Here is a 14,896-nt window from a genome sequence, read left to right as displayed (position 1 = left end):
TTTTATGATTTTTAAAACAATAAATTCACAGCCCTGATTATAACATTTTTTATACTTATTTTATGTAGGTATTATATGTTTAAAATTAAAATAAGTAAATACACCAATATTTATTAATCAAAACTATTTAAAATGTTGCTAATATTTATTTAGGAGATTAAAATATTATCGTACAAAAATTGTTTCATGTCACTTATAAGTTACAACGTAAAATACGCAACACTATTGCTAAAAAATCTATTTAATCGTAATGAAATTATTATTTCACATGTATTTTAAAAAGTAATTGGGTTAGAAATATAAATCGAGTTCTGGTGTATAATAATTTGTAGGCTTAATTTATTGGTTAATGTTTTTAAGCAAACAGGAGCTTTAATTAAAAAATAGGTTTGCGACTTGCGAGCTAGTAGCGAGCCAGCGCACCGTATAGAATTCACGGGCGACAATTTACGTAACGGCCTGTAATGACGTTTGATGCGAAACGTTCAGCACGACCGTCCGTGAAATAATAATGTACCTCTCCCGCGATTACAACACGCGGACCCCGTCGCGTACACGATGGGCGTGGTTACGGCCTACCGCGACGGCGGCGAGATGGAATTCAACGCCATCTCTTGAGCGTTGTATACGTAACACTTTTACCACGACGGCCTCTTAAGTTTTATTTAATTGAGAATAATCAAAATATTTTATATACAACTTATCGTATATAAACGCAACTCATTGTAAAATAAAAATCTTTATCATCAAGATAAGAATGTAAGATTATAAATAACTATAAAAATAAACTATCGTAGAATAATTTTTTTTTCATTTAAAAATAATTTAGATTAGTTTGACCAATTTGGATCAATAACGTCTTGAACAAGTAGAAATAATAATATCTTCTTTTATACTTTATATAATACAATTAACAATATTCATAAATATGCGTGTATTATGTTATTCACCAGAGTTGATCACGGCCATTGCTAACTTATATTCCTTAAAAAAATAATGGGTACTCGCTGCATAATAGTACGATTGAAAAACCACCATATTTCTTTCAATTGTCCATTTTGCATTATTCTAAAAGTATTATATTGGTAAATATTAGTAAATCTAAGAATATATAATATAACTTATGTACTAAAAAGTTATAGAAAATCTTAAATTTATCATATAATAATCGTGCAAACTGTTTTTTAATAAAGCTCTGTACTACCTAAATATATTTTATATGAACCTAATGTGATAATTGAAATAATAAAAAAAAATGGCGGTGAATCAACTCGAAGATCTTAAAGTTAAAAAAATCCAACATTGCTGTATGAAGTAATAGTAGCGATGAGATAAGAGCACGACATCGGATGGTGAATATTTTGAAGGAGACTAATATTTTAAAATTTGTTCATTGAAATTTTTAATTAATAAAAATCTTGGTAATTTTTGGTAACACCTTGTATTATTAAAAATAAAATAATTTTTGTACTAATGTTTAAATTTTATGTTTTTATCCTTAGGCAGCTGTACAAACATATGGCATTGGTACTGAGAGCATTTTTTTCGATACTAGCTAAAGCTGATGTCATCTAATGATTGTGGTCAACTCACACGAAATTCGATTCAAAATATGACTAATAAAAATGTATTGAAGAATCTATTTAATTGTTTTGTAAAATATAATTAGAATTAGTTTTAAGTATTCCTTTTCCTCCATCTATTACTTTGTCATAGTAAGTTAAGAGATATTTAAATTAAGTATATTGATGTATATTGGATTCTTTTAAATCGGCTGTTTATTATTGTATCTATACCATAATATGATTTTTATTTTATATTCAATGGCATTATTAATTTAAAAAAGTTTCCACGGTATTCAATATATCATATTTGGGATTTCCATTGCCACACATATGTTTTTTTATATAATAAATATTAATAATATAAATACTTACTCTATTTTGGGATAATAACATGTAATAAAACTTAATTAAATACGTGTCCGTTCTTAATTTAAGAGCTTGATCTAAACATTCTTGGATTGCTGAAAATAAAATGAAATACTAATTTATATAATTAAAAACAAAGTTTTAAGCAACACGAAATTTGCTTTTGTTATGGATATTTTGTTCTCAAAAATCATTAGTTGGCTGCTGGTGAAAATTGTACGTTAAAAATACAGTTTCGTCATGGTAGCTTTTACCAGATCCTTAGATAATTAGATAATTTAATATATCATTATTAATATGATTTCGAAGAAAAAAATGAATTGATTTTTGTTGTTTTATTTTTTTAAATATTTAATTCAAATAACTGTAAATTAAGGTAACTTAATTAAAATTACTAATGTTTAAAATACAAAAAAAAATAAAATAAGTATTATAATTTATCTTGATTATCTGCCTGGAGGTTTTCTATGTAGTACTCTTGCACCTCTTGAGAAGAGATTTAAAGTATTATGTTTAGTTTTTGTTGCATATCGCATACCGTAACACCGAAATCAATACATTATATGTTTCGCTCTCATAGTCCCGCGAAATAGTGCTGCCTAAATTATTATAATTTTTTTTTAGTGTTAACAATACGAGCCAGCTACAAAATGTTGAACGGATAGTAGGGTCTTATAAACAAATATATTTTAAGTTAGACACACTCAAACTAACAGAAATGCACTATGTACAAAAATATGGATGTCGGGGTACAAATCCATCGCAAAATATAACAGTTGATGCTATTATTTGGACATAAATACAAAATGACAATGTGATCTTGAAAAATATGGTAACAAAATTGACTAAAGCAGTAAGAAATTATTACTTCACATTTTTTAAATGAATGCTGGAAACTCTATATAAATTGTGAGACCTCCTAAAAAAAAAAAAACAATCAAATTTTCGAAAGAAGAGAACTTCTGTAAAAATCCACAAACTATCTCCAATGGAGTAAGCAATTTTAATCAATTAATGATTAATTTAAAACTCGAAGAAACCAAATTACAAGCTTATCGAATATATATATACAGTCAGAGTATCCCAAAAAGAACGCTTTTTTAAATCGGTTGCCATTTTTTTTTGTTTTTATGTTTACAACATTGTTTTCATCATTTTTTAATCTACTATCATTTCAGTTTGTTGTTATATAATCAGTTTTTAACAAGTACCACCATAGACCGAATGTCAATTGAAACTCGTGTGTTGGTTGTTAAGACTTTTACCAATCTAACGAAAGTGATGCAGAGACTGTGCGACGACTTCGTATCTTACTCGGACAGTCGGACGGGACGTTACTCTCAAAGTGTCATCAATACAATAGAAAATTCGAAAGACTGATTCAACTGTTGATTTCAAAAGCCCCAGTTAGGTTAAGACATCCTCGTGAAACTCACCAGAGAGCATTGAGAAGATGTTATTGTTAAATTTCTTGACCACGACCACATTTCCGCTTGTCAACATGCTAGTGGAGGACAATCGAAAAATATTATTTTTTACGTATAAATTTGATGTTACACTGAAATTGTACATATTATCCCTTTTTTGTAATTTTTTAAAAAATAAAATGTTTTTTTTTTTTAGCTAATTTAAAAAAAACTTTCTTTTTGGGACTGTACGTGTGTACAGTTTTTATAGAACATCCAAGCAATCGCGTTTATGAAGAAACCGTAGCGATAGTAAATTAATTAATTAAACATTACGAACATGTTAAATATCCTCAAGAACGTATTCAAGCAATTAGTGTCCATATTAATGAAGGCCATAACGATTTAACTATCTCTGTAATATATATTATATATAAACACTCTGTAGTAATTAATTGCCGAAGGACATTATAATGCCAAACACACCTTCTGAGGATCGATATTGATTACTACCAAACGGAGGGAATTGTTAAAATCTGCAAATACAGTTAGAGCACAATTCATCTCAACTAGAAAATTGAAATACTGATTTAAATTAATTAATTACTCTCATTAACTTGTACGTGATGAAGGGTATTTCATCAAATTATATGGAAGTTGATGAATTAATAGATCCAACGTCAGATTACATCCCTGTGCTTCTCTTACTGAGCTCCAATATAATAGCAAAACAAAAGACAATTTTATTAACAAACAAAAAAAAAGTTGGGTTCTATTCAGAAATACCCTCGAAAATACATTATTATTTTAACACAACTAAGAACAATTTAAATTGCAGTAAAAAAATTAACCGTTGACATTGTTAATGCGCCAGAAATAGCAACTTAGGTATCAATGTTTCAGTTAAACTACTCAATAAATTTAAAAAAAAAAACTAATCCATCAAAAACGTCAAGTGAGACGAACATGGCATAAGTTGTTGAAACTCGATAAATAATGGAATGGATCCTGTAAGCAAAATTCTTCATTACAAAATCAAAGAAATTAAAAATTAAACGTTAAATCATACTTTAGTTGTCTCATAGTGACCGTTAATACTGATTATTTGTTATGGAAAGCCAAAAGATCCTTGAAGGAGCCTCGTGTTCAGATATCATCTATCCGTAAGGAAGACGGCACCTGGGGTTGGTGGGTTAGGTAAAGTTAGGCACACCTAATCAAGTCTAAATATTATTGAATCAATCACCAATCTCACAAAAAGATTTAGCTAAATGCCTTAGTATATATCTTGACTGCCGCCTAAATTAGAAAAACCACGTATATCAGAAAAAATTAAGATTAAAAATAAATAAATGCGAAAATAGACTATGGTTACGCGGCCGGCCAATGTCCATGCGATGACGCGTGTCGATCGTGTATCGGTAGTTCACGAATATTCTAGAGTCGTCATATACCTATATATATCACTGCGCGACAATGATCGGCGATTAGTATATCAAGATAGCGGTCCGTGTGACGTGTTCGTCCTTTCATCAAGATTATGTTTTATGTCAAAATAAAGTAATGCGAATATCCCTAATACGTATGTTTATTTTTTTTCTCTTTATTTTTGATTAAGTTCTTAGATCGCTTGCGGTATACGTAAGTACCCCAACAGATCAGGTGTGGGGTTAGTCTTAATAAAATTAACCTAATGTTAATTTTGTTACGCGCATCCGTTTGGTATCGTAGTCGGTCGCCGTGACGTGTATGTTAAGTCTGTATTAAATAGTAAGTGTCGTTTAATACATGACAATTATTGAAAGTGTAGAAAGTGTAGGAGTGCTTACGAGATTGCGTACGTTAGCAGCCAGCCGATTAATGAACGATCAACACGAAATTATGAACCCATCTGGAACGAAAGAGTCGACCGAGACCGTGGACGAAAATACGTCGTCGAATCCCACTAATGAACGAATCGGTACGAAACAAATGTTGGAAACATTGATGGCCCAAAACCATATGTTAATGGAACTACTTAGCGTACAACAGAAGAAGTCGACAGATGAAGTTACGTTCGCGCCGGATTTTCATAAGTCGATACCCGTATTCAACGGACTTAACTCTGGATTTCAAGCGCTCGACTGGTTGAATACCGTCAACAGTGTAGCCGACCTAAATCGATGGCCTGATAACTTCAAATTGCAGTCAGTACGCACAAATATGGAAGGACCTGCCAGACATTGGTTTTTGTCGCGTCAAATAGCAAGTTGGGCCGATTTTGAAAACCAATTTAAACGGACGTTTATCGGTGAAGTCTCGGTTGGTGACAGGTGGAAAGAAATGGTGCGTCGTGTCCAGCAGAAAAGTGAAAATGTATTAGAATATTTTCATGAAAAAATGCATTTGTGTTCTTCGCTCGAATTAAGTTTTTGCGAGACAAAAATGCAAGTACTCGAAGGATTATACTCAAAAGAATTAAGTATGCATTTGTTAAGCCGCAACCATACCGACGCGGACGAGTTGTTAAACGATATTATAAGTTTCGAACGCTTGGACGCGTCGCGTGCGCTTCGCATACGACAATATACGTCAGCTCCGAAAGAATCAAACCCCAAGACACCAGCGTTAACACGTGCTACAAATATACGACAAACAGCTACTTCAAACTCAATTGTTGGTGGACCAGTTAGAATTTGTTTTAACTGCGGTTCAAAATCACACATTGCATCATCATGTACGAAACCACGTATTGAAAAAGGCGCGTGTTATCAGTGCGGATCAACAACGCACCAACGTTCAAAATGCCCGAGTTTGGTACGTACAACGAAGAAGCAGGAGGAGACGTCGAAGGATGGTGCAACGAACGACGGTGAATCCAGAGTTATGAATGTGAATTATGAACGACCAAAATCAACTCAAGATCACCCAGGACCGTACGAAGTTATTTGTGAGTGCAATTTTCCCGTGGACCCAGACACGTTGTGTGGAATTACGTTCGTCGCAATTATTGATACAGGAAGCCCGATCAGTCTACTGAAACGTGAGTTATTACCTAATAATCCTGATGTTATTAAACCGTTAGGCAATAGTTGTAATTTTTCTGGTATCAATGGCACAAAGTTGGAATTGTTAGGTATTTTTGAAACAGAAATTTTGATTCATGGCAATATGTTTAATTTACGTTTTTATATTGTGCCGGGGAACACTATGGAAATGAATGCTATTTTAGGAAGAGATTTCGTGAATAAACCGAATATAAATTTGTGTTTCCAAAATGGTTTCGTGAAACTTAATGCAATGGATAATATCAATCGAATGAACGGTACTGAAAGTTTACAACAAATTTTGTGCGTAGATTATGAACATGAGTTTGAGAGTGTGAAAGAAATAATAAATATTAACACAAAAATAGAATTTACGTATAAAATTGAATTGTTAGAATTGTACAATGACGAGTATGTTTTAGGTAAACGATGTTTACAGGATAGTACTGATCCCAATTTAGAGATGAAAATAATACTTAAACACGACCAACCAATTTCCTACAGAGCACAACGTATATCATATAGTGACCGTGAAAGGTTAAAAACTATAATAGATGATTTGCTGAAAAGAGGTATAATTAGGCCGAGTAGAAGTCCGTACAGCAGCCCAATTGTATTAGTGCGAAAAAAAACAGGTGACCTGAGGTTATGCGTAGACTATCGTGAGTTGAACAAGATTACTGTCAAGGACAATTTTCCTGCTCCCCTTATTGATGACCAAATCGATAAACTTAAGAATAAAAAATATTTCTCGCTTTTAGACTTAAAAAATGGATTCCACCACGTTAAAATGAATGAAACGTCCATTCCGTTTACCTCTTTCGTAACTTCACTGGGACAGTTCGAATATTTGAAAATGCCGTTTGGATTGACGAATGCTCCTAAAGTTTTTTCGAGATTTACACAACAGATATTTGCCGACCTAATTAAGAGAGAAGAGATAGTGTTGTACATGGATGATATATTGATTGCGACAGAGACCGTCCCAGAGCACTTCATTGTTTTAAAAAAGGTGTTCAGTCTCGCGGCCAAATTTGATCTAAAATTTCGTTTAGATAAGTGTTTATTTTAGTATGGTTGTATAGAGTATTTAGGGTATATCATAGACGAAATAGGTATACGTCCTAGTCCCAGAAATATAGATTCTGTAAAAAATTATCCCATCCCTAAGAACCAAAAACAGGTACGACAGTTTATTGGGTTAGCCAGCTATTTTAGACGATTTATCCCCAATTTCTCGTTGATTGCTAAACCGTTGCATAATTTGTTGAAGAAAGATATTCAATTTGTTTTTGGTAGTGCAGAACAGTGCGCGTTCGACACATTAAAAAATCAATTGTCCGAAGCCCCCATACTTAGTATATATTCCCCATCTGCCGAAACGGAGTTACATTGTGATGCCAGCTCATATGGTTATGGATCGGTGCTGTTGCAAAGACAGGTAACCGGAAAGCTTCACCCTGTATTTTATTTTAGTCAGCGTACAACCCAGGCCGAGTCTCGTTATCATAGTTTCGAGCTGGAATGTTTAGCCGTAGTGTATTCAATAAAACGATTCCATGTTTACTTAGCTGGGATACATTTTAAGATTATAACTGATAGCAATAGCTTCCGGTTAACGTTGGACAAGCAAAATATTAATCCTAGAATATCTAGATAGGCTCTCTTCTTGCAAAACTATGATTTTGAAATTTTTCACCGCCCTGGAACGAAAATGGGACATGTCGACGCTCTGAGTAGGTGCCATAATATTTTAATTCTAGAGGCAAACACTTTTGAACAAATTTTGTCAATTAAACAAGGGATAGACGAAAAAGTCTTGGAAATTCGTAATAATTTAGAAGAAAGGAGTGATAGACATTTTGAGTTACGGGAAGGACTTGTTTATCGTAAGGATAAGGGAAAGCTACTGTTCTATGTCCCGCAAGCTATGGAAAATAACGTAATTCGGAGTTGCCACGATGATATGGCACACATAGGAGTAGAAAAGGTGGTTGAAAACATTAGACGAATATATTGGTTTCCCGATATGAAATTAAAGGTTCGAAATTATGTATTTAATTGCCTGAAGTGCATAGAGTATTCTCCTATAACAGGCAAACGTGAAGGATATTTGCATAGTATTCCGAAAGGTGACCGTCCGTTTTTAACAATCCATATTGACCATTTAGGACCCTTAGAGAAAACTAAAAACAGTAATAAGTTCATTCTAGTTGTTATCGATAGTTTTTCTAAATTTGTAAAATGCTACCCGAGTAAAACGACAAAAACCGAAGAAGTAGTGTTCCATTTAAAAAACTATTTTCGCACGTATTCAAAACCAAAACGTCTTGTTTCCGATAGGGGTACCGCTTTTACGTCAAGCGATTTTAAAACCTTTTTACTGTCTGAGTCAGTCGAACATGTGTTAATAGCAACTGGGACACCTAGAGCGAACGGGCAGGTTGAGGTTGTTAACCGGTCAATAGTGCCAATGTTAGCAAAAATTTCAGAACCAAGTAATGAGTGGGATAGAATTTTAAACAAAGTGAAGTTTGCAATAAACAACACCATTCATAGGTCGACCGGGCAGACACCTAGTTGCTATTTGGTATTAACCAGATAGGGGACGTGAGTGACGAACTACGACATGTGATAGAGGAAATAAACGAGAACAGATTTGATTTACCCGAAATTAGAGGAAAGGCGTCTGAACAAATAGTAAAAGCTCAAATGGAAAGTGAGAAACAGTATGACGTTAGTCGAAAGGAACCTGTCAAGTATAATGTTGGCGATTACGTTATGATAAAAAATGTTGACGTAACTCACGGAGTGAATAAGAAACTCATACCGAAATTTAAGGGACCATACGTCGTGAGAAAAGTATTAGATTTTGATAGATATGTCATCGGAGATATTGAAGGCAACCAAATTACTCAAAGACCGTATGAAGGCATAATAGGTCCTGATCAAATGAAAAGGTGGGTTTAAGTGTCATCGGTATCGTAAAAAAAAAAAAAAATGTGTAAATTGCAAAAATTTAAATGTAAATTTCAATAAAAGAGTGTATTATTTTGTTTTTTTTTTGTTTTTGTGTATATATAGTATTTGAATTGTATTTCTATTTTTTTGTGCCAATATTGTAAACGACTTATCCTGTTTTATTTATTTATGTTGTGTCAAACTTGCGTTGTTTAAGTCGTTATATTGTTCGGGACGAACAAGTTAACAGGAAAGGCCGAGCTGTTAGGTATTTATGTGAGAATGATCTAGAATGTTCGTGACTATGGTTACGCGGCCGGCCCATGTCCATGCGATGACGCGTGTCGATCGTGTATCGGTAGTTCACGAATATTCTAGAGTCCTCATATACCTATATATATCACTGCGCGACAATGATCGGCGATTAGTATATCAAGATAGCGGTCCTTGTGACGTGTTCGTCCTTTCATCAAGATTATGTTTTATGTCAAAATAAAGTAATGCGAATATACCTAATACGTATGTTTATTTTTTTTCTCTTTATTTTTGATTAAGTTCTTAAATCGCTTGCGGTCTACGTAAGTACCCCAACCAAAACAAAGAAAACATTATTATAATAATGTTATTATTACCAACTTTGATAATGTATTAATACAATTAGTGTTTTTTTATTTGAACGTGCATAGTTCAAGGGAGTACTTATATTTAATCTAGGTTTAACTGTTGTGGTCGTACGTAACGTGAATTTATAATTCTAGAAACTAAATACACTTATATTTATAGGTATATAATAAAAAAAAATTTCTTTATATTCTGGATTTTTTATAAATTATGCAATAAATAAAATAGATACTCACGAATATCGATATCATAAATTAAAGTTTTTCCTGTGAGCAAAAGCTATCATTTAAACATATTTAAACACATTATTTTCTTTTTTTGTATTTCTATATTATACCTTTACAAGGTAACATTAATTTAATATATTGTTCGATACCTAGTACCTACTCCCTTTAAGCAAAGCTTGAGACGGGAGCACAGACGCAATTTTAATTTTAAATTTGGGGGAAGGGTTAATATAATTTGCATATATGTACTATGTATATACTCTCAGAAAGTAAAGTAGAAGGGGATATATACAAACTATTTTGTGGGCTAATTTTTTACATTTCTTTTAATTCATAAAAATTAATGTATTCGAGAGACATGAAAACATGAGTGTTTATGGGAAATAAGTTGCAATAATTATGCAGACAAGCATGCAAAATATTGAGAACATGGAATGATATTGGATGTGATTTATTTGATGAATGGGAAAACTATGAGAATGAAAAAAGAATAAAAAGTAAGTACATTTTTTAAATTAATTACCTAGTAATATTAAAGACACGATTATGACTTTTATTTTTAAACAATCAAGTATTAATTACTAGGGTAATAAGACGTATATTATAATATATTAAATTTAAACAATAGTTAATACCAAAATACTGTATGTCTATATGACAGATAAATAATGTATGTAAAATTGTAATTTTAAGTATCATAATTTTATTATAGTGATAATGTAATAATTTCAATAGTTTAGTAAGAAAATCTCAATTGAAAGGGTACCGACCCAGAGCCCATAAAATAGTCTGCAAAATATTCGCATACTTGTGTAACTTCCAGATGAGCTAGACCTAACCTAACCTAACCGTCATTTCCAAAGTCCTCCGTGACATTAGAAAGAGTATCTTCAAATGTTTAATCATCTCTTCTTCGTACATAATTGTGAAGCATTGCAACAAGCTTTTATTATGTCATAGACGTGTATAAATTCGTTTAGTTATGTATAAGCAAATACTAAAATATTGAAGCGAAAATTTTTAGAGTCTCTTTAAAAACTGGGAAATTTTGTTAATTGTAACTTTTGGCTCTTCCGTCACAAAAATTGGCTGATCCCTGCCCTAGCCTAAACGTAACTACTAAATCTTTGTAACACTAATAATTATATTGTATACAAATATAAATAATTATTTTTAAAATAAATTCAATAAAAGTTTAATTTTGTACTCACTAAATATCGTATAGAGATCTTCTTTTGCTGTCCATAATTAATATTAAATCATTATACAATTATATAAAACTATCTATAAAATGTAATTCATTCTATAATATTTTACTCAAAGAATTCATTAAGTTAATGACATTAACCATCATAAAAAAATCACACTTATAATTATTGGATAATACATTGAATCAAATTTCGTATATTGACTTTGAGAAGATAACCTTGATAGTTGAAATTATTAGTTTTTTCTATTTAGTAAATAACTTAATCTCTTTTAAAATTTGAAATTTGAAATATTTTTCTAGTAAAATACTCTAGATTCGTCAAAAATCAATCTACTTTAATCAACAACTGTTGGATACACATTTTAATATTTTAATTTGGTGCGGCGACAAGTCCTGCGTCGTAAAGTTGCCACCCTGGCGATGTACAGCAGACACAGTTCCGTGTAAACTTTGTCCCTCCGGAGCAGGACCGTACCGCTGCGGTCTAGCCGATAACCGCTGATGCTGCCGCCCCCACCGCCGTGTCCTTTGTCTTTTACAATTTACTGTCCGTCTAGCGAAGCAGTCTTTTGTTTTTCGTTGCTCATCGCAAAACCGTTGCGCCATCGCCGTATTCCGCCCTTTGGTTTACGCGCATCCGAGCTTTCGCGCTCATCGTCCCGTTATTTGTATTTTGTTCCGGCTTTTGCGTCAAACAAATAGCCCCTTTCGCTTCGTGCCATCGCCCGTCCTAGTGCTCGCAGTGCGACCGAAGCAGATCGCGACAAGTGCTTCCGTTTGTTCTCGAAGTGCGAAACGGTTGATTATTGTTTTCGGTGTATTATACTATTAACACCGGAATACAGTCAATCGCAATTCAACTCCGTAAATCTTGTGTCCGCGATAAAAGGTTTGTTGTATAAAACCCCTGTAACGCTCGTACGCAGTACGTATACGCGGTCGTTGACCTGTGTTGTCCAACCGACGTTCGGCGGAGTTATCAGGTCGTACATAAATATTTTCTTTTGTTAATTATTTTTTTATTATTATTATTCTGCTCTTCACCAATGTGGTACGGCATATATTTTATTTTATAATTATTTAATCTAGCCGATCGGGTTGTGATTGTGCTATAACTGATTAACACTAGTTATAAGATATTTTATTTAATTGTGGGACATCAATACATTTATTCTAATATTTTCTATACCACTAAATATTGTAATTGACATCTTAGGGATCTCGTACTCAACATCGATCTTGTAGTTAAATACTTTTATTTGAATCAACCTTAATATTATACAGTCCACTCTTTCCATCACTCCCATCTCTTCCCAGGGTTATCGACAATCGACGTAAGTATTCACGTACGACGGGTTGCGTGTAGGTCGTCGTCGTTGCGCGACACACACATACACATGTACACTCGTCCGCCGGCTTCTTGTGCTACCTCTCGCACAACAACTATCATTATAATATCAATATATCGTCACAGTGGCGTCATTTGGGGGGGGGGGGGGCAACTAGGGTATTTGCCCTAGTCTAAAATTTACATCAACCTAAGTCGGCACATTTAAAAATTATAAGAAGTCTTATTTTTAACTACTAAAGGCCATTGTTGTAAATCATAAAATTGTATAATGGTATTTTATAAATAAAGATTTATTGTTAATTTTGTTGTTGTATTTTTTAAAGAAGCATATTATATCAAGATGTTTAGTATTTACATCATGTGACTATAAATACAATTAACTACTTGTAAATCTGCAGTATTAAAAAGTACCTTTACCTATTTATTATTTATTTACACATTACTTAATTATTCTATGTTTGACAAAATTGTTTGAATTTAATACTTCAAAATCCTGTCTGTGACGTTCATATACCCGAAAATTTACCCCCTCATCAACTATGGCGCTATTCTATGTGAACTGTATGGAAAAAATGTTGAGTCGGCAAATCAGATTGTAGTTGTCCTAGTCAAACAAAAATTGAAATGACGCCACTGTATCGTCATAATATTATTTAGTAAGTTATGACATATTGACAAGATTAGATCGTTTGCAATTGTCTAGTTTATACTATGATAACATTGTATAGTTAGAATGAAAAAATTTAATTGAAAAGTAAATTGTTGAGTATGTATTTACTTACGTGTACGTAATGTCAAGGCTTTAAAACAATTTGTTGTGGACGTAGCTGTAGGGTAAATAAAACAAGACTTTAAAGAAAATCAAACCAAAGTGTAGGGTGATACTTAAAATATAATTTTGTTTTTAATGAAAATAAATTATTTTTGCTCGATTTAATATTATTTTATTAATTACATAAGTCCCATGCAAACGAAATCATTTTAAAGAATTATTCTTTGATTTTGTGCAGTTATTACTTATCTTTGTGATGGTTGTACGTTATCATTAATGCGTGTACCACTTGATCATCACTTTCATCAGCCAGATAAATTTCAATACGACACTTAGTATTTACAGATGTAATTCAATAAGTATAAATGAACATATTTATCTAGAACATTTGTCCAAATAATTTGACACAATATTTATGTTTTTTATTTTTTTGGAAGCAAAAATTTATTGTTACAAGACTCACACTTAAAACTTGAAACTTCATTTAAAAATAGAGCTAGATCATAATTTTTAACATGATAATTTTAAAAAGTGTTCTTTATTTTTCTGAATAATGCTGTCGCTCCGTCAATTATGGACACCGTTATTGTAAGAAATCTATATCCCGAGAAACACTAACATATGTTTATTTTATTTTTGACCATATAAAAATGAAAGTTCTGTATTTTTTTAGATGAGTAAAATAATTCATAAATTATATTTACCATGAGGATTTTCAAATTTAACTAAATACATAAAACACATTGAATTAAAATAATATTAACATAAGACAGGTATAATCTAACTTTTTTAAATTTATAAAAATTAAAATTAATAATATATAATTTGATTTAATCATGTACATTATATGTCTATTGAATAAAATTAAAATATTATTTATGTATTATATTTTTTACATTATACACTATACAGGTAATTTATTCATTGCTTATTGCTGAGTGGTTTGAGAAGCTTCACTATTCATGGAGCCCCAATGACAAACACTTTATATTTTAAGAAGGTCGTCAACCACGAACCGAGGCTCTATTGGGCCGGAATATCGTGGATTTATATATAAAGATGAGAAAAAATAGGAGGAAATAATTTAAGACATTTTGTGGAGATATTTAAAAGTTTAATTTTGTGCCGAGAAAGCCAAACGGCATAAAACTCGGACTTAAAGAAATTATCTGAATAATATTAGCGACATATACTGTTAATATAATAATAACAATAATATAATTTTATAGTATCTACAAAAAAACCTCATGAGGGGGCCCCGACGCTCGTAGACGTCGAGGGTACACATTACAACCATAACTCATTATGTATAATTTTTATTTTTATAAGATAGAAAGAATGTTGTACGCACATACCGGCCGGATATAAAAATACATATATCACTAACAAAA

General features: G+C 32.1%; 1 protein-coding gene across 1 annotated transcript in view; it reads right to left on the bottom strand.

Moving 5' to 3' along the window:
* Positions 1 to 942: 942 nt before the first annotated feature.
* LOC132925685 (uncharacterized) overlaps positions 943 to 14,896 on the bottom strand; it is a 29,289-nt gene continuing 15,335 nt past the window's right edge. Inside the window, exons 7-12 of the mRNA XM_060990057.1 lie at positions 14,210 to 14,230; positions 13,516 to 13,560; positions 11,384 to 11,410; positions 10,182 to 10,211; positions 1,938 to 2,026; positions 943 to 1,068 (exon numbers count right to left, since the gene is read on the bottom strand). Of these exons, the coding sequence (XP_060846040.1) occupies positions 943 to 1,068; positions 1,938 to 2,026; positions 10,182 to 10,211; positions 11,384 to 11,410; positions 13,516 to 13,560; positions 14,210 to 14,230 (338 nt within the window). The remainder of the gene's footprint in view (positions 1,069 to 1,937; positions 2,027 to 10,181; positions 10,212 to 11,383; positions 11,411 to 13,515; positions 13,561 to 14,209; positions 14,231 to 14,896) is intronic.

The sequence above is a fragment of the Rhopalosiphum padi genome, chromosome 3 (genome assembly GCF_020882245.1).
Source record: "Rhopalosiphum padi isolate XX-2018 chromosome 3, ASM2088224v1, whole genome shotgun sequence".
Classification (NCBI taxonomy): domain Eukaryota; kingdom Metazoa; phylum Arthropoda; class Insecta; order Hemiptera; family Aphididae; genus Rhopalosiphum; species Rhopalosiphum padi.
This window is presented reverse-complemented; position numbering and strand designations above follow the sequence as displayed.